The 20,199-nt window shown below is 48.1% G+C and overlaps 1 protein-coding gene across 3 annotated transcripts in view; it reads left to right on the forward strand.

Moving 5' to 3' along the window:
• The window catches only part of Fer1l5 (fer-1 like family member 5), a 53,322-nt gene that overhangs the window by 17,961 nt on the left and 15,162 nt on the right, over window positions 1-20,199 (forward strand). For all 3 annotated transcript variants that reach the window (XR_015735455.1, XM_087898063.1, XM_087898064.1), the window contains exons 15-26: window positions 309-352; window positions 441-523; window positions 605-699; window positions 2,300-2,428; window positions 5,288-5,465; window positions 13,981-14,105; window positions 14,860-14,960; window positions 15,538-15,715; window positions 15,793-15,948; window positions 17,008-17,136; window positions 19,595-19,758; window positions 20,043-20,157. Coding sequence is in view for 2 of the 3 variants with exons in the window: in XM_087898063.1 (XP_087754189.1) it covers window positions 309-352; window positions 441-523; window positions 605-699; window positions 2,300-2,428; window positions 5,288-5,465; window positions 13,981-14,105; window positions 14,860-14,960; window positions 15,538-15,715; window positions 15,793-15,948; window positions 17,008-17,136; window positions 19,595-19,758; window positions 20,043-20,157 (1,497 nt within the window). In the remaining variant the exon portion in view is untranslated. The remainder of the gene's footprint in view (window positions 1-308; window positions 353-440; window positions 524-604; window positions 700-2,299; window positions 2,429-5,287; window positions 5,466-13,980; window positions 14,106-14,859; window positions 14,961-15,537; window positions 15,716-15,792; window positions 15,949-17,007; window positions 17,137-19,594; window positions 19,759-20,042; window positions 20,158-20,199) is intronic.

Genomic DNA, 20,199 nt, shown 5'->3' on the forward strand with positions numbered 1-20,199 from the left:
CCAGGCAATGGTGGCATGTGCCTGTAATCCCAGCACTCGGGAGGCAGAGGCAGACAGATCTCTGTGAGTTCGAGGCCAGGTTGGTCTACAATGCGAGTTCCAGGACAGCCAGAGCTACACAGAGAAATCCTGTCTCTGAAAAATAAAGTAAGTGGGAAACCTGGAAACCAAAAGGACCCCAGCACAGTGACAAATTCAGTTTGTTGGGGATCATATAGGAACTGAGGCAGACCTTCCCAACTGCTTGCACAGTCCCCCCGAGGACCACACCATGCCATTATACCTGTGTCCCCTTCCTTTCTTTGCAGCTGCCGTGCCTCTCATCCTACATCAAGTTCAGAGTCGTGGACTGGTGAGCAAATGGAGTAGAGGTAGACCCGCGCTCTGGGGAGGAGGAGGCAGAGCTGAGCCAGGAACTCAGCCTGCAGTGTGTTTTTCAGCTCCAAACGTGATTGCTGGGACGAGATTGGGTCTGCCAGCTTGTGCCTCAACCAGATCTCATCCACTGGAGAGGAGATCCAAGGCAAGCAGAGCCTGGGCCCCTCCCTGGGCACCTCTCCCACCTGAGCCCCTGATGCTCTTCTCATTCTCTCTCTCCTTCCAGGAATGTACTCCGGCTTCCTGCCCTGCTTTGGCCCCAGCTTCCTGACTCTCCGTGGGGGTAAAAAGGCCCGTTTTAGGTCCCCAGAGGAAGGCACTGTAAGTGTTTCCTGTCAACTTTGGGGGGACAGTAGAGGGAAAGTTGACTGTGTGTGAAGCAAGCCTGGCTTGAACATGTCCAGGGAGGACTCTGTCTGGCCTCTGTCCATCTCCTACTAGGAAAGGATGGACATGGGTACAGAAATAATCATAACCATAATATATGCAAGGGTGGCTGGAGAGATGGCCCAGAGGTTAAGAGCACTGGCTGCTCTTCCAGGGGTCCTGAGTTCAATTCCCAGCAACCATATAGTGAATTACAACCATCTATAATGAGATCTTGGTATCCTCTCCTCTCCAGGCATGCAGGCATACATTCAGAGAGAACACTGTAATATATATATAATATATATTACAATATTATATATATATATATATATATATATATATATATTACAAAGGTCATAAGGCCTGGTACCAGAAAAGGACAAATGGGGTGCCCTAGATGGTCACTGAGGTAGGGCTCTTAAGATGAAACCTTGGCAAGGTTTCCCACAGGTAGGGAAGACACACTGGGTTAAAAAAAGAAAAAAAAAGTGCATGGTTGCTCAAGACTGTTGATTACCCAGATGGTGGTGGTCACGCCTTTAATCTTAACACTCAGGAGGCAGAGGCAGGTGGATCTCTGAGTTCGAGGCCAGCCTGGTCTACAAGAGCTAGTTCTAGGACAGGCACCAAAGTTACAGAGAAATCCTGTCTCAAAACAAAACAAACAAACAAAAAAGACTGTTGATTAATGCTGGAAACCCAACTCAGATTTCATCTTAGTCAAGAATGGGAGCTCTCAGGAGGTTAGTACAAGAAGATTATGAGTTTGAAACTAGCTAGGCTACATAGTAGTTCCTTCTCTTAAAAAAAAAAAAAAAGATGGGGGCTTGGAAGGTGGTCCAAGCCGTACAGATGCTTACTAACACACCAGACGGCCTGAGCTCAGTCCTGGAACCCACAGAGTGGAAGGGGAGACTCCCGAAAGTGGTCCTCTGACCTCCACTCTTCATGCCATAGCATGCCCCACCCCTCAACGCTTAAGTAAAAATTAAATTAAATAAATAAAAGGAAAAGGGTGTGAGAGCTTAATGAGGCTGTCAGAGAGTTTGTGAGGAACCCTTCACTGTCAGAATCTCTGCCCCCCCCCCTTCCCTGCCACTCTATGGGTAACTTCTCAGTCGCTGTATCTTGCCACAGTCAGTTCTTGCTGGGAATCTGCCCACAGGCCAGGGAAACACTCTGGTTGGCCTCGTTTGGCCTCTGTGTTCTTCTTGGAGCAATCATTTCAGCAAGGAGACAGAGCATGGCTTGGTTAGCCAGGCTGGGAACACTCACTCTGATGATTGCCCTCCCTCCCCTCCAAGGCCTGGGCATGTGTGTAGTTCAAAATCCTTCAGGTCACTTGGCAGGCAAAGTGCATGAAGAAGGAAGAGCGGGTGGGAAGAATGCAGAGGCGGGGTCAGGACTCAGAGACATTTTGGTTACCTGGAATTTTCTAGTGGCTGGAGCCATCTACAAACAGACTGTCGCCGGATCGACCTGCCTTTCCTGTGGACTCCAGGGGGATTTGCTTATTCTTTCGTTAATCACCCCTTTCTCTCTGTTGCTGTAGTGTATCCTCGATGCTGTTAAGGATGGTTTAACTTATCGAGGCCGAATCTTGGTGGAGATAATCACCCAGCTGAAGTCTCAGCAAGACTCTATGATAAGGGATCTGTCACGGGAAGTGACCCAGATAGAGGTAATCGCAGGAAACAAGTAACCCAGGAAAAAACATGCAGTTTCTCTGCATCCCCCGGATCTACTGGGAAGCCGTTCCCAACGCTGCAGGAAGCGTTGGCCACCAATGTGCTGGGAATATAAGGATGCTTGATCAGTATTCCCCGAGCTCCTTCCAGGGATTTCATGCTGAGCGGAATCCCTAGTGGTCACAGACCCTATAAACACAGGGCTTCGGAAACCTGATCTCCAAGAAGGAAAAGTTGCATCCACATTCTCATTTCTTAGGGTTTTGTAAGAGAATTGAAGGAATTTGGGTTTCTTCCAAAAGCCATTGGAGACTCCCTGACCAGGAGGAGCAAAACAGTGGTTCTCAACCTGTGGGTCGCGACCCCATTGGGGACCCAAACAACCCCTTTCACAGGAGTTGCCTAAAACCACTGGAAAACAGATATTTACATTAGGATTCATAAAAGAGGAAAATTATAGTTATGAAGTAGCAATGAAAGTAATTTTATGGTTGAGGTCGCCACAGCATGAGGAACTGCATTAAAGGGTCACAGGATTAGCAGGGTTGAGAACCACTGGAGTGGAGAAACAGAATGAACAGAACAGATCGGAGGGGAATAAGCTGAGGCAACTCAGTCAATAGAAATAAGGATCCAGTCTCGGCAGAGACAGCAGGAAGAGAGAAGGTAGGGCCCAGAGACCCCTGGAAAAAAAGACAAAAGTGAGATGACAAATCCTGTCTCTGGTATGTGCTTGAGAGATGTACACATATCTCAGCCTGGAAGCTGCTAGCCACAAAGGCGTGGGACAAGGACATCATGACTGAATCTGTGGTCCTAGGAACAATGGCCCAGGGAAAGTAGGTGGACCGAAAGGAGATGAGGGTTGAGGATGGAGCCTATCATGTCACCACGGTCAGGACAGGAGGAGAGGAAAAGCGATCAGAGATCCTGTGTGTGTGTGTGTGTGTGTGTGTGAGAGAGAGAGAGAGAGAGAGAGAGAGAGAGAGAGAGAGAGAGAGAGGGAAAGGGAGCGGGAGAAGAGGGAGAGGGAGAAGAGGGAGGGGAAGAAGAGGGAGGGGGAGGAGGAGAGGGAGGGAGGGGGGAGGGGAGGAGGAGGGGAGAGGGGGGGAGGGGGGAGAAGGGGAGGGGAGGGGGAGGGGAGGGGGAGGAGAGGAGGGGGAGGAGGGAGAGGAGGGAGAGAGGAGAGCTCCTATCTTAATCCCATCACTCAGAAAGCTGAAGCAAGAAAACTGCCATAAATTCAATGCCAGCCTGGGCTGTGAATTGAGACAGAGTTTCTCTGGGACTCGCTCTTTTGTGTGTGTGTGTGTGGTGGTGCACACCTTTAATCTCATTTAATCTCAGCACTTGGAAGGCTGAAGCAGGCAAATCTTTGTGAATTCAAGGCTAACCTGGTCTACATAGTGAGTTCCAGGTCAGTCAGGACTACACTGTGAGACCTTGTTTCAATTTTTTAAAAAATTTTATTTATTTATTATGTATACAGTGCTCTGCCTGCATGTATCCCTGCAGGCCAGAAGAGGGCACCAGATCTTATTACAGATGGTTGTGAGCCCCCATGTGGTTGCTGGGAATTGAACTCAGGACCTCTGGAAGAGCATGCAGAACTCTTAACCTCTGAGCCATCTCTCCAGCCCTGTTTCAATTTTTTTTAAAAAAATGGTTCCTAGTTTTGTATTTAACATATTTTCTACCTGATCTTTTTATTTAAAATTGTTTTTATTGAGCTATATATTTTTCTCCACTCCCCTCCCTTCTTTTCCCCTCCCCTTCTACCCTCTCCCATGATCCCCATGTTCCAAATTTACTCAGGAGATCTAATCATTCTGGAACTAGCTCTTATAGACTATGCTGGACTCGAACTCACAGAGATCCGCCTGCCTCTGCTTCCTGAGTACTGGGGTTAAAGGCTTATAACACCACCGCGTGGCTGAGACTATTTTTATGTTTTTAAAAAAGAAAGAAAAGAAGGAAGGAAGGAAGGAAGGAAGGAAGGAAGGAAGGAAGGAAAGGAAGGAGAAAGGGAGGGAGGGAAAGGAAAGATAAGAGAGAAGGAATACAGGGGAAGCAAGAAGTAGGGCGGATGTTAGCAATAGAAACAAGCAGCTGTTGTAGTGTACAGAAGACCAGGCAGATGGGTGACATAGTGGAAACAGACATTAGGGGACAGTTGACAGTGGAGACAGAAGTGGAAAGGGGTAGCCTTTCCGGAAAAGGGAGGGGTACTGAGAGCCACTGAGAGCTGGTCTCTCTCTCTCTCCCCACTGTGTGTGTGTGTGTGTGTGTGTGTGTGCGTGCAGACACAAGTGCATGTGTTTGAACTCTACTTGTCCCAACTCAGAGCCAACCTTAACCACAAAAAAAAAAAAAAAAGACCTTTCTGCCTGGTTTCAGAGAGAAAAGGAATGATCCAGCTGGGTGGGGTAGGCCAAATGATGGGGATACTGGGAGCAAGTGCAGTTGATCAGCCAGGGCAAGATTTCAGTAATGAGGGGCTGGAGAGATGGCTCAGAGGTTAAGAGCACTGACTGCTCTTTCAGAGGTCCTGAGCTCTATTCCCAGCAACCACATGGTGGCTCACAACCATCTGTAATGAGATCTGGTGCCCTCTTCTGGCCTGCAGGCATACATGTAGACAGAACACTGTATACACAATATATAAATAAATCTTAAAAAAAAAAGATTTCAGTAATGATCTACTTCATCCCAAAGTGGAACACAGAACACATTAAGAAAAAAAAAAACAACAAATCAGAACAGTACTTGTTTTCTTGTCCCTGCCTGTCAAGATAACCATACTCATTCCTTATGTACTGAGGATGTGTGTGTGTCTGTGGTTATTGTTTCAGAGACAGCAGTATCACCAAAAGTATGGGCTGTGCGTCATTTTCCTTTCCTGTACTATGATGCCTAAATTTAAGGATCTGATCCAGTTCGAGGTCAGCATGGGCCACTATGGAAACAAGATGGATCCAACCTACAAGCCTCTCGTGTCAACCACACAGCACAGTCCGGTGATATATGACGGTAATCGCCAGCTTCAAGCAAAAAGTGAAGCAGCCTGTGTGCACGCTAGGCGCTTCCAAGGGAATTAGTTCATAGAACATTCGTAAACATCCCCGGTTGTTGTCTTTCGGCAGGGTCTCACTAAAAATAACATGGTCCCCCTCCCTCAGGCTGCCAAGTGCTAGAATGACAGGCATGACCACATCTGGTCATTGGCACACATTTCACACACGTTAATGATGGAGTTCAGGATAATGAAGTCACTTGCCAGACATAACATAGCTAGAAGATGATGACGATAGAAAATGATCAGCTCTCCAATTATCTGTTATTCATCGCTCTATGCTTTATCCGCTACTCCATTTATTTATCTGTATTCATTTCTGTGTGTGGTGTGTGTGCACGTGTACAGGCTTGTGTGTGCACTTGCAGAGGCCAAAGGAGGATGCTGGATGTCCTGCTTTATCCCCCTCTATCTCGCTCTCTTTTGAGACAAAGCCTCTTACTGAACCTGGAGTTAAGTTGTGGCCAGCAATCCTCAGTAGCCTTTCTGTCTCCACCATCCGCAGTATTAGGGTTACAGCCCTATGTGGCCACAACCTGCTTTTCACACAGGCGGCAATATCTGAACTCAGATATTCGTGTGTGTGCAGCTCTTAGCCCTGGAGCCCTCTCTCCGGGCCTCAACCCATTTATTTTACCATTCAACTTTCACCTATCCGTTCCCCCCAGATGTTCAATCCATTGCCCCCCAACCCAATGTGAATTAATCAGGCACCTTATCTTTCCACTATAGTCCCTGGGCCAACAGCATCGGCATGTTAGAAAGGCAGGTTCTTGCTCCCACTCTGGACCTATAAAAATCAGAAAGATTCATGAGGAGGGCCAGACAGACTGTTGGGGCCTGCAGGTGGTGTGGACTCCTGTTAAAATTCGAGAGTCCCCGACACAGTCTCCCCTTCCCCTTCGTCAGCTTCACCATCTCATCGCCCCTCAAGATGCTTTCTCTGGGCCCCACTTTCCTACCTACTCTCTTAAATGAAAGCTTTGTTGAGATGCGATTCCCAGAACATGTAATTTGCCCTTTTGAAGCATGCAATCCCATGGATTTTAGGATTTTCACAGTTATGCAACCGTGACCACAATCCATTTTAGAATGCTTTCCTCTCTCCCCAAAGGCACCCCAGGCCCGTCAGCTCCCCTTGTCGCTCTCTCACCTCCATAGCTGTTAGACAACCACTAAGCTACTCTAAGTTCCAAGACATTTTCGTAGTCTGACATTTCACACATGTGGGATGGTACGATCTGTGGTCCTTTGTGACCAACTGGCCACTTCCAGTTAACATAACATTTCTGCTGTTTTTATATTAAAAAATATGTACAAAAGGTATCTAAGATGTATACATACAGCTTAAAGGAGGAAAAAATGAGTTCTCCCAAACTCACCACCCAGCTAAGACACAGAAGGCTACTGATGCCTTAAATGGTTCCTTTGTCTGCGAACTATCTATGCCTCTTGCTTTCCTTTTCATTTTTATCCTCTGTGTATGGAGCCCACGAGCAGCATGCACTTTTTCTGTTGTGTCTGAGAGGACTCCATCCATCCATGTGCATCTGCCTTAGGCCTTCTGCCCCACATGACTAGACTCTGGGTAGCTATATCTTATTTTCCAAATGTACCCCACTGCGTGACCAGACCGCAAATTACGTAGTGTATATAGATAAGCTGGGTGGTATAATAACTTGGTGAGCATTCTCATACATGTCTTCTGGTCACAAGGACAGGGGTTCCTCTAAATTATATACCTAGGGGTGGGAGAGAGTCTCAGAGCAAAAGCGATTATACCAAATTACACTCCCAATAGCAATGGGATGAGAATCCCTTCTGGGCTCTGTTCTCACCAGGACTTAATGTGGCCAGCCTTTTAATTGTTGCCGTGCTATTGGATGTGAAAAACGGTCTCCCATGACCAACATACACTGTTTTCTCATTATAAATGAAGGTTGAGCATCTGCGTATACGCACCCTTTCCCCTTCGCCTGTCCATCCTTCTTTCCAGTATATAATCATTTGGCTGTGTCTTTCTTATTGATTTGTACATTAAATCTCTTTTCATTCACCTTAAAATATCAAAGATCAGTTACCCCCTTTGTTTTGTGGTTTGAGACAGGGTCTCTAGGGGTCCAGGCTGGCCTCAAACTCACTACTAGCAGGCACTGACCTTGACTTTCTGATCTTCCTTACTCCACTTCCCAAGTGCTAGGATCACACTCCTGCAGCACCATGCCTGTTTTTATGTGGTGCTGATGACCAGACCTAGGACGTCCTGAATGTTAGGCTAGTACCCTACCAGCTGAGCTAGGCCACTAGCTCCTCCACATATCTTTCTTTAGGGAAATGACTGTTGAAGTCTTTGGCCTATCGGATTTTTATAACCTTTATTTATTAGCGTGTGCATGCACACATGTGAGTGTGTGTATGTGGGTGTGCGTGTGGAGCTTAGAAACAAGGTGCAGGAGTTGGTTCTCTCCTTCCACCATGTAAGCCCTGGGTCTCACACTCGGATTGTCAGGCGGGAAGTGCCTTTATGCAAGATGTATTTTAGAGATCAGGGTTCCTAGGGGTTTGTGTTATTGTTTGGGATTTTTTTTTGAGGGGGCGACCTTGAACTCAAGATCCTCCTGCCTAAACTATGTGTCAGGTTTTCTCTTCACGTTTCAAATAATTAGGCTAGCTGACAAAGCGTTCTTGTCTGCTGACCCATTCACGAGCCTTGACTTAATTGCTTTGAGACAAGGTTTCTCTGTGTATTCTTGGCTGCCCTGGGACTCTCTCTGTAGACCAGGCTGGCCTCAGACTTGAAGAGATCCACCTGCCTCCCAAGTGCTGGGATTAAAGGTGCGTGCCACCTAATTTCTGTTTGTAATGTGGGGAAGAGGTTGAAATTCTTTCCTTCTGTATAGCCGACTCAACACTGCCTGCTAAGAAACATTTGATTTCTGCATTGAATTACCTCGGCACTGTACCTAATGCTCAGTTAGCCAGGTATTGTAGTCCTTTTCTAAAATGTCTATTCTGTCCCCTCCCCTTTTTAAGTTTTGGTTTTGTTTTAATTGCATGTGTGTGTGTGTGTGTGTGTGTGTGTGTGTGTGTGTGTGTGTGTGAGTTCAGGTGACTATGAAGCCGGAAGAGGGCATCAGATTCCCCCGGGGCTGGAGCTACTGGAGCTACTGATGTGGGTGCTGGGAATCAAACTCAGGTCTCTGGAAGGGCGGGAAGTGCTCCTAACACTGAGCATTTCTCTAGTCCTCATTATCTTTTGAACTGCCAAGATTTTCAATGTGGATCAAATACAGTTTATTTTTTCCCCACCACGTGGTTTGAAAGAAAATGCCCCCCAAAGGGGGTGGCACTATTAGGGGCACTTTGTGGAGTGGGTGTGGCCTTGTTGGAGGAAATGTGTCACTGTGAAAGAGGGCTTTGAGGAGTCACACATGCTCAAGCCACACCCAATGTGCCTGTAAGATGGAGAACTCTCAGCTCCTTCTCCGGTACCACGCCTGCCTTCAGGCTGCCATGCCCTGCCATGATGATAGCGGACTAAATCTCTGAAACCGTAAGCCACCCTAAGACACACGGTGTCACATCTCAAGAACTCTACCTGACTGATGGATATGGAATTTTCTTCCTATTTTTTTTCTTCAAATGTTGTAAGTTGGGTTCTTGCATTTAGTTCTCTGACTCATTCTGAACCAGTCTGCGTGTATATTTACTTTGCTCACACACCATTTGTTAAAAAGCCCTATCATTTCCCTGACTGGCTGCCCTTCACTTTTATGATAAAGCGCTCGGCTGTGCTTGTCTTTTTCCTCCGGGGCCTCCACGTACCAGTCTCACAATTCCCCTTGGCTGTCGTTTTCTCCTCTAGCTGTCGTTTTCTTCCTGATCCTTTTATGACTCTGTCTTTCCATTTCATTTTGGTCACTTGAGAAATTCTTGTCCACAGTTCTATGTCCCTCACTGAATTGTCTGCAAGGTCTAAATGTCACCCTGGGACTTCCCCTGTTGCCTTTTTGGGGTGTTTTTGTATTCTCATGGGCTGAGTCATATTGGCTCACATTTCCTCCTCTGATCCTGCCTTCCTTCAGGGAGTGTGTTTTTGCTGGCCTCCCATCAAGCCTTGCTTCCCACTTCCCCGCAGGTGCCTTCTGTTGTCCTCACTCCTCGGTGCTACTATGAAGGCCAGGGCGGCTTTTGGCAGTCCTTATGTGTGTTTTGAGTCTGCAGATTTTCTCTGGCTCCCTGTTTGCTGGAACTGGACTTATTTTCCTTCTTGTTGCTGTTGGGAGCTCTCCAAGAATGGAAGAAGACAATTGCCATCTTGGATCCCAGGTTCTCACTCAGAACCTCACTTACAAATCTCTTTGTATTTATTCTTTTGGTACCTGAGTCTGAAACTGGTGCCTTCCAGCAATCCCAGAAAAAAATTTAAAGATGTTTCTCTTTGTAAATTGTCCTTTCTAGTTTTCTCTTGTTTCCTTCTGGAAGAATTCTGTCCTTGTATACCATCTCATTCTACGCCCAGCCCATCCCTATTTTTAAATCTCTTGTCCATATTTTTCTAGACTACATCTAGAAGCTTCTGGATCCTCTCAGAAAGGTCATAGGGTAACCATTCCGTTTTAAAGGGCTGGGCAGTGCCTCCCCTCCCCCACTTTGTTCTTCTCGGCAGCACTTTCTACCACTCTGCACGCTGTATTGTACACACCGATACTGTCCTCACTATTTGTCTTTGTGTGTGTGATACAAAGGATAAATTATATTTTTATAATAAGTAAGTATTCTCATAGTTAGTGAATCCAAAGCCAACCATAGCCCCGGAACTGAAAAACAGCTGGTGGCTTCCTCCACCATGGTGCTCGCCAGGGCATCACTATTTTTCAATTTAAGTAAAGGTTTGATTGAAGGGTGATTGCTCATGGAAGGACCACACAAACCAAGCATGAGTTCAGTGACTAACCCCGTTGCAAATACACCAAATAACAGCACTCAGATCAGGAAATTGAATCCTCACACCCTAGGGGCCTGTGCCTCTTAACCCCACCCACAGTGGGCAATTACATTCCTAACCTTCATTTCATGCTATGAATTAAAGAACACATAGCATATATATTTGTTTTCATCTTTGCCTTCTTTGTTCATTAGTTTGGGAAATGTGTCCACAGATCATCATATTCTTGAACGTAGCTGTGGCTGACTTACTCTCACTTCCATGGAGTTAATTCCATTGTACAAATATAGTCGGCCGTGTGTAACCATGGGTAACTGCAGGTCTAATCAATCGGGCATCAAAAACACTAAAACAAGCCAGGTATGGCAGTGCATGCCTTCAGTCCCTGCACTCCAAAGGCAGAATTAGGGGAATTGTGGTTTGAGGCCAGGCTGGCTTACATAGAGAGTTTTAGGACAGCCAGGGCTGTGTAGACAGATCCCATCTCCAGATAAATAAGCAAACAAACAAACAAATAAGAAAAAAAAACTAGCAATATTATAGACTAGAAATATACCCAAAACAATAAAGAAATTGAAACATACTAAACCAAGAGCTGGAGAGATGGTTCAGCAGTTATGAGGACTTGCTGTGTAAGCCTGAGAATCAGGATTAATATTACAGTTCCCATATAAGAAGCCTGTGACCACATCACAAGTTGGGGTAGAGATAGGAGGATCACTGGGCCTTGTTGGTTGTCATCCAGTCAAATAAACTGAGCTCTAAGGAGCTGGAGAGATGGCTCAATGGTTAAGAGGACCCAGGTTAGGTTCCCAGCATGCACATGGTGGCTCCCCACCATCTGTAACTTCAATTTCAGGGGACTGGATACTCTCTTCTGGCCCCTGCAGGAATCAGACACATGTGATACACAGACGAACACCCATACACAAATAATAAAATAATTTAAAAGACAAGCCCCAGGTTTTAGGAGAGTCCTTGCCTCAAAAGAGCAGGAAGTAATAGAAGAGGACATTTGACACTCATATTTGACACTCTCCCTGAATTTCCCATACTATACACATGCATCACACTCATACATGCATTACATAGACCACACTCATATGCACGCACACATAACACACACATACACACGCTCTTGCACATGCTTGAACACATGCTCTCGCTGACTAACCAACAAACCTGCATCTACGCCAAATGTGCTGATTTTTCTTCTTGTCATTGTCCCCTAATGAATGCAAGACAGGTAGTTGAATGATGGCTCAGTGTTTAAGAGCACTGGCTGTTCTTTCAGAGGACCCAGGTTCAATTCCCAGCACCCACATGACTGCTCACAACTGTCTATAACTCCAGTTCCAGGGGTTCTGACATCCTCACACCAATGCACATAAAACTAAATAAATTATTTAAAAATTAAAAAAAAGCCGGGAAATGGTGGCACACATCTTTAATCCCAGCACTCGGGAGACAGAGACAGGTGGATCTATGTGAGTTTGAAGTCAGCCTGGTCTACAAGAGCTAGTTCCAGGACAGCCAGGGCCATTACACAGAGAAACCCTACCTTGAAAAACCAAAATATATAAAGAAAGAAAGAAAAAGAAAGAATACAGTATAGCAGAGTAACAGCTATTTGCAAAGAATCTGCCTTGCTTGTGATACTAATACATACTCTAGAGATTATGTGAGTATAGGGGACATGTGGGTAGATTCTATGCAATCGCTACATATTTTATATAAGGGACTTGATCATCTATGTATTTTGGTAACAGTGTCCTCAAACTAGTTCTTCAACAGTCCCAAGAGGTGGGTGATAACCAGAATTTGTTTATGTTTCCTACTGTGGAGAGCACTGTAGCCTCTTCCAGCTGCTGGCCATTCCCATTAGAGCTGCTACAATCCTTCCCCACACACCTTTTCGTAAAGCTGCATTTGCCTCCCTGCAGGCTATTTACAGCGGAACAGAAATTGCTGGTGAGGGAACGCGTGTGTTGTTTCGAAACTGCTAATTTTCTATCCATGTTATAGGAATTCTTTGAGGTCGGGCCCAGATTTCATCCTCCAGGGATATCTGCCTGTCCCTTACCAAGGACCTGGGCCGTTGCTGAGCAGCCACTTCTAAATTGCCTGCTTGGCATCCTTCAGACTGCACCAGCAGCATCCCTCGGGATGCTGAGCTCTGCTATCTGTCTTGGGGAAGGTTTTCTTCCCTTCCACTTAGAGCCACAGTAGAGACAGACAGGCATCCTCAGTGTCCCCTTCTGGGTAGGGGCTATCTCTTAATTACCCTGGCCTGAGAGCGGAGGTTATGGAGTACCCACTTTTCATTCCAGGTCTGTCATTACCTTGTCCAAGAAACTGAGTGACGAGATGTCTCAGTGAGCAAAAGGGATTGAACCCCAGAAGTTATGTGATAGAAGGAGAGAAGTGACTCCTGAGATTACCACACATGCTGTGGCATGGGCATGCCTACACTCATATACATGTGTAAAAAAATAAAAAAAAATTTAAAAGTTTAAAATGAAACAAGAGGGTGGAAGTTGGAAGTGAGGGGTCAGGATTGATTCCCCGAGAGAGTGCTGAGGGCAAACCTTGGTATTCTTCATCTAGCAGATGGGTCATTCCATTTTTTTTCTTGGTTTTTTGAGACAGGGTTTCTCTGTAGCTTTGGAGCCTGTCCTGGAACTAGCTCTTGTAGACCAGGCTGGCCTCAAACTCACAGAGATCCACCTGCCTCTGCCCCCCAAGTGCTGGGACTAAAGACATGCGCCACCACCACCTGGCGGATCATTCCATTCTTTGCCTTTAGCGTCCCTTGATTTCTCCCTATGGTGCTGGATCTTCACATGGACACCATCTTTCTGTCTGTCTCCCAGTCACATGGGCTTAAGGAGCCATCCTCCACAATGGATGGCTTTGTCCTAAGTAGTCACATTGTCAGTGATTCTATTTCCATGCTAGGCAGCAGGCTTAGGGCCTCAATGTATCTTTCAGGAGTCACAGGTCATGGGGTGTCCTCTGCCCACACTGGGCAGTGCCCAGCTTTCTGTCCTGCTTCAGTGCCTGAAGTTACCAAAGAAGAAGCACAACTTCTCTAAGATTTGAGCACTAACCTCACAGGTTTTCTACTGCTTAAGCATTTAGGGTGTTTGTGGTTTTGTTTCTTTGAGGCCAACAGAGCAGGGTAGCGCAGAAAAAGTCTCCTGTAAATGGTTCCCATTGCTCTTCCAGAAGACCTGAGTTCAGTTCCCTGCCCCCGCATCAATACCACCTGGTCTTCTGACGTGTGAACCAGAAGTTTTGAAAAGTCACATGACATACAGAACACAATCTACGCCCAATAGGAACCAGCTGTGTTCACCAAGTACTCACTCTGGGCTCAGGTTCCAGGGCCCACTCGGCATGGTTAGCAGATCCTTGAGAACCAATGTGGCCCTGGAGCAATTCTTTAGGAGGATACAGGGATTAGGACCCTCTAGGTGTGGTCCCTCAGATATCCACCCCTCCCCCATGTCTCCGTATCTCAGGGACTATCTACCATTATGTGCCCTGGTACAACACGAAGCCTGTGGTGGCTGTGACCTCCAACTGGGAGGATGTCAGCTTCCGAATGAATTGCCTCAACCTCCTCCACATCACCCGGGATCACCTGGTGAGTGTGCAGAAGGGAGGTGGGGGGTGGGAGGCTTGGGAACGTATACCGCAGTACCAAGAAACCAGTCACACCTCACACTTGTACACGCCATGATATTGGGACCCCACATTATTGAGAACTATGCCAGATACAGCACTGGGCACTAGAGAGACAAAGATAATAAACCCACACTTGTTCTCACTGACGGAAGAAGTTAGATGTACATTACTGTGTGGTGCAGCTATGGTTACCATGGGAATACAGGTGCCGAGAGATTTAGGATCAGAGAGATGGGGATGGGGAGGGAGGAAGAAAGTGGTCAGGAGGTAACAGAGCAGCAGGGGTTTGAAAAATTAACAGGCAGTGTTGGGGGATGGGAGCACAAAGGGAACAATGTCTGTGTTTTCAAATCATGAAATGAGTTAGAGCCATAAAGGTATCACAGAAATCAGAGAGGCTGAAAAGGGTCCCATCACAGAGTCTTGGGTTCTTGCCGAGGAGCACAGGTCTCAGGAGATGTTTATACATAGCATCTCTACACGTCATGACTTTCTCATGTCTTCAGTGGCCTTCGGCATCTTCATCCTCTGTCTCCCATTTTCTCTGCTGGGTACAGGAAGCAGGAAAGAAAGGGTGTCCTAGCTTTGCTAGGGCACGCAGCAGTTTGAAATTAACACCCCAGATTACTCCTTAAAGGTCTCTAGGGCCTGCCAGCCTATCCCAGGAGAGCTCCAGGCTGAGGCTAGCTCTCTCCCTTTCTCTCAATGGACAGAAAGCCAACCTGGACACCCTGAAGTCCATCCGGAATCCGAAGGATCCAGCCCTGCTCCAGCAGTGGGAGAAACTGCTGAAGGAGCTGGTGGTGGACTGCCGGTAGGAGCTGAGGATCCTGGCTGGGGCTGGCCTTGGGGTGAGCTAGGGAAGACTCAGAAGAGGAGCTGGACGCTCGGAGTAGCACCCAATGGACCCCTGCTCCACAGGACACTACTCAAACCTCCATGTAGGACAGCCCTGAACTCCAGTCCAGCGCAGGCTTTGTTGCCCCATGACCGCACACAATGCCTGTAGCATATGGGCAGATCTCCATTGCCTAGACTGCCACACTATTCTCACCCACAAATCTCACCATTGCTTATCCCATCCAGAGTGCCTGTTTTGAGCTCACAGAAAAACTTCCCCCTGGCCCCCACCAGGTTTTGGCTAGCCTCTTTCCTGGGAAACATCTACCCACAAGAGATCTTTGGGAACCAACCTAACGCACTGCAGGGCTTTAAGGACGGAAGAGGGCAGGATGAGAGCCTGAGTCCAGACCCAAAGCAAGCCAGTTTCCTAAGGAGAGCTGGGCAGGTCTCTCCACGTCAGGCCAGCTGTGGGTAGAAGCGTCTCCAGGCTAGACAGGGAACATGGTCCTGACGTAGGACCAGAAACAGTCATACCCTCCCGGCCACAGGCGCCCTCTGCCGTGTATGACGGATCAGCCCACGGCTAACAGCTTGGACAGGAATAAATGGCAGCTCCGCAGCTGTCTTCTGCAGCAACTAGCACAAAGAGCCAAGGAAGCCAAGCCGAGGAACATGGTGGTCACGGCAGAGGACTGGCTGCGCCGTCTCAACGCTGTGATCCCTGAGGTGAGCGCTGGGCACGCTGGCTGGACAGTGGGGCCTGGAGCTGACCAGACGGTCCTGATGCTCTCCCACCTTGGCAGCCCCAGGAGAGCCTTCCTGATGTGATGATTTGGCTGATGTCCAGGCAGCAGCGAGTGGCCTATGCTCGAGTACCTGCCCACACGGTCCTGTTCTCCCCAGCAGGACCCCTGAGCTCTGGCAAGTTCTGTGGGAAGATTCAGAACCTCCTCTTACAGGTGGGAAAGTAGGGGGTGTCTTTCGGGAAGGATGGGGTTCCCAAACTGCCAGATAGAACCCCATGGGACCTCCCTGAGGGCATGGCCCACATGCTGTTTCCTTGGCCCTACATTAAGTAGAACGGAGCTCAAAGTCCCCAGAGGGAGGCAGGGACCTGCACTTTTGAGTATGTGGGCTGCTGCCAAGCCCACATCCGTGGTAAATACTCCTCAAATCCTCCACCTCCTCCATCACACCTGTGCCTACCACTTGGTCTAATACCTTATCATCTCTCCTGTGAACCACAACTGAATAACTTCCAGAATATTCAGTGACTGTAACATTTGGTACCAGCTCCTCAGATCAGAAGACTAACTGAACCCTCAATGATAGCCTTCTGCCTTGGAGAGGAGGGTCCTCATAGCCCCTTCAATGGCTCTCATTGTCTCTCAGGGAGAATGCAGGCTCCCTAGCCCCGCCCCAGCCACCTGTATCAACCCTGTCAACAGACAGGCCACTTTGGGGCTCCCCATCCCGAATATACTTGCACTCTGCCCTTTCTACCATCACGCAAAGCCCTTCCTCCTGTCTTCGCCCAGTGCCTGACTGCACCCTAGCCTCAGGGTGTTGCTCAGTCTAGTGCTGGGTGACACCCTCACATGGGTGATTGAGGTGCTTAGCAAAGTGCTGGTGCAGAGTGATCAAGCAGCAGGCAGTAAATAGTTAGCCAGGATCACCAAAACCACCGTTATCACCTTCCTCTGGCAGCCTGGTCCACCTCCCACACTCCTCCTCTCTTCCATTTGTCCATTGTCTCCCTCTGTGAACAATAGGACGGAGCTCAGTCCCTTTCCAGTGCTGGTGATCTGCCCAGAGCTTTGTACTATTGTAGACTCTTTGACCCCAGCACACAGTTTGATGTGAGGTTCCTGATCCCACAACTCAGACAAAAGGGGTGGATGTGACCCTTCCGGGAATGTGTGCCCCTCCCTCGCCCTCTCCCTCAGCCATACCCCTGTCCCCCTGGGGGAGTGATACCCTCATGGCACTCCCATGGGATTGATCTGCCTCTGGCTCAGTACCCAGAAGGTGAAGGACAGGACACACTCCCAGCTCACCTCCGGGTCTGCATGTGGCTTGGCAATGTCCTACACAGCAAGAATCTGAAGCTGCTTCAGCAAGGCAACATGGTGGTGTACGCAGAGACGGTGAGTGGACGCACAGGGCACTGGGAGGGTGGGGTCAGAGATTGGCCAGGTCAGGGCCAGGCCAGAGAAGAGCAGGCCTGACAGTCGGGCATGCAGTTCAGGAAGAGAAGATGAAGAGACCCAAAGGTAGAGGAGGACACTGACCAAATCTGACGACAGTGAGAGAGCTCTGAGAGGTGGCGGTGACAAAAACAATTGTGGATGATGCCAGCCTTGTATCCCTGCTCACAAGCCATATGCGTGTGCTAACAAAATGGGGTCGAAGTGGCCTCTGGTACCTGGTCACTCTGCTCCCGGTGGAAGTTTATTGAGAGCTTTCTTGTAGCTTGCTCAAGGCATGTGACCAGCTCAGGTCTCTAAATTGTATAGCATCTCATTTGTCACCAACGGGCAGTCTGGGGACCCTTGCTGACCCCTGCCAGACCTCCGAGCCAGAATGGAGGTCACAGGAGGTGGGGAAAGGCCAGGAAGTGTGAAAGGAGCAGGAGATGAGACTTCTGCCCACAGAGCATCAGCTGGGGATGCAGGGAGAAGAGCTGGGCAAATTGCTCTACAGAGGGCAAAGGATGACCTTTGTTCTTTTGAGAAGGGCTGGCCCAGGAAGATAGCTCCACCAGTGGAAGGGAACTAAGGTTTGTGTGCCGGGCTCTTAAGTGGTCTTTTCTGGAGAGATATGACCAAATGTCTCACCACCTCAGATAGGTGACTCATGACAGAGCAAAGAATGAGTTCCATCCAGCTTGGATGAGTGAGTTTAACTGGGGTTACAGAAGCATGAGCAAAGTATGGGTAGCTACACCAGTAGAGAAGTCTTCCTCCCAGCAATTGTTAACTGTTTATATATTGGAGAGGAGAGGAGCCTCATGAGCTCTTTAATCTGCTCATGTACTCCAAAGAAGGAACAGGTGGCCCCATCTTCCAAAGGTAGACACAACTGATCTGATTTCAGGACAGCAATGTATAACATGAGGGCCAGGCTTGTTGGAATTTCTGTCCCGCCCGGTCCCCCAAGCAGTTAGTCACAGAGAAAATCACACAGAGATCTCTATAAGTTATAAAACTGAATGACTCATTGGGGCATGCTTGTTGGGGTTTATGTCCTACCCAGTTCCCCACAGCTGGCAAGCCCCACAGAAAATCACACAGAGGTCTACATTAGGTTATAAACTGATTGGCCCATTAGCTCAGCCTTCTTATTAGCTCTTGTAGCTTATATTAACCCATTATTCTTATCTATGTTAGTCACATGGCTTCATACCTTTCTCAGCCTGGCAGATCACATCCTGCTTCTTGGGTGATCTGGGCAGGAATGCAGAGAGAGCTTCCTGCTTCCCCAAATACTCCTGTTCTCATTGCCCCGCCTCTACTTCCTGTCTGGTTGATCCACCTATACTTCCTGCCTGGCCAATCAGCGTTTATTTAAAACATGATTGACAGAATATAGACAATTCTCCCATACCAACAATGGCCATATCAAAGCTTGAAGACAGGATTCCAACACAAAGGCCTTTTGAGTTACAGAATTATGACTTTGTTTATAGTTGGTTCACACAAGCATGTAATCTCAGCACTTGGGAGGCATAAGCAGCAGAAGTGCTGAGAATTTGAGACTGGCCTGGGCTACATAAAGAGTACTAGACCAGTCAGAGCTATTTCAAGAAAGAAAAAAAAATGTATTTGAAACACTGTTATGTTTTAAGATGCATGTGTAGATAACATACCATAACACAGTCAGCTCCCCATTCAACGGCATCTCCATTCATGTACTGAACCAACTGTGGCTTGAAAATGCAGTCAAAAGCCGGGCGGTGGTGGCAGTTAAGTTCGTGGTGGCTGCATCTTTACCAAACATGTACACACCTTTCTCCTCATCACTATGACCTTAGCAAAATACACTAGAACAACTGCAGTGACTTAGTATTGGCATTGTATTAGGTTTTATGTCATCTATAGGCGACTTAAAGTCTATGTCATGCACGGATGCTAGGGCTGGCCCAGGAAGATGTTCAAATGTAAGGGACTAGAGAGTAGATTGTGGTACCCAGGGACATTCTGGAACCAACTCCCTGAGGTAGTCAAGGGACAGCTGTGTCTAACCAGCCCTGCATAAGGCAGGGACAGAGAAGGGATGGAGGGGGTTGCAGGAAAAGCATGGGGGGTGGCACAGAGGGTACGTGTGTAGAAAGACTGGATTTCTCAGATCTTCAGTGACTAGGGAGTAGGCAGGTCGCATCGAAGAGACAGGCTTTGACCTGGGCATCACCCCACTCCTCTACTAGCTGCTCAGGGCTGGGTAGTGTTGATTGCTGAGCCTCTGTCTCCCAGGTACAGTTGGGATAAGGCCCTGCCTTTCTCGGCTGCTCCATTTTTGATGTTGGGAAACAGGTGTCTCCACGTCCCCAGCATCAGGCGGTTGATGGAGGCGGTACGGGCACTGACTAGAACTCTCCTCCCCCAGTATGAGAATCAGGCCAAGTTCAAAGACCAGTGGGGAGAGCAGGGACTGCACCACTGCCCCAACTTCTCGGATGTCATGGGACGCAAGGCTGTCCCCAAGACAGACTTCAAGGCTCCCCCGGGATGGCGTTGGCAGGGTGACTGGATAGTGGAGCCCCAGAGGAGGTAAGGATGATACAAGCCCTGACCTGGCACCTGGGATGTCCTACTGTGTGACTCCCTCTCACCTGGGAGGACTAGTGGGAACTTAAGGAGGTGGGCTCCCAAGCCCTTCTAGTCCCCGTGTGTGAGAATACACAAGATCATTAGCCTTGCCCAACACCTGTCTGCATGCTAGGCTCTCCCCGGCTAATAGGAGGTGGGATGTCACATAAGGGTGCTTGGCCAGCAGAGAAGGACCCCTGGGAGTTCAGACAGCTCTGGGAACTTGGGGTCTCACTGCTACCCAGACTCCTCCTGGACATAGACATCAACAAGAGCCAGGTGCTGGAAGAGGTGTATGAGAACCAGATCCGCAATGCCACAGGCGCCTGGGTACCTGCAGCTATCCCTACCACAGATGTGGTAAGCATCTCCCTCCTGCCACAGGGTACAGGGGAGAGGCAA

This window comes from Myodes glareolus, chromosome 18 (assembly GCF_982192425.1).
Source record: "Myodes glareolus chromosome 18, mMyoGla1.1, whole genome shotgun sequence".
In the NCBI taxonomy this organism is placed as follows: domain Eukaryota; kingdom Metazoa; phylum Chordata; class Mammalia; order Rodentia; family Cricetidae; genus Myodes; species Myodes glareolus.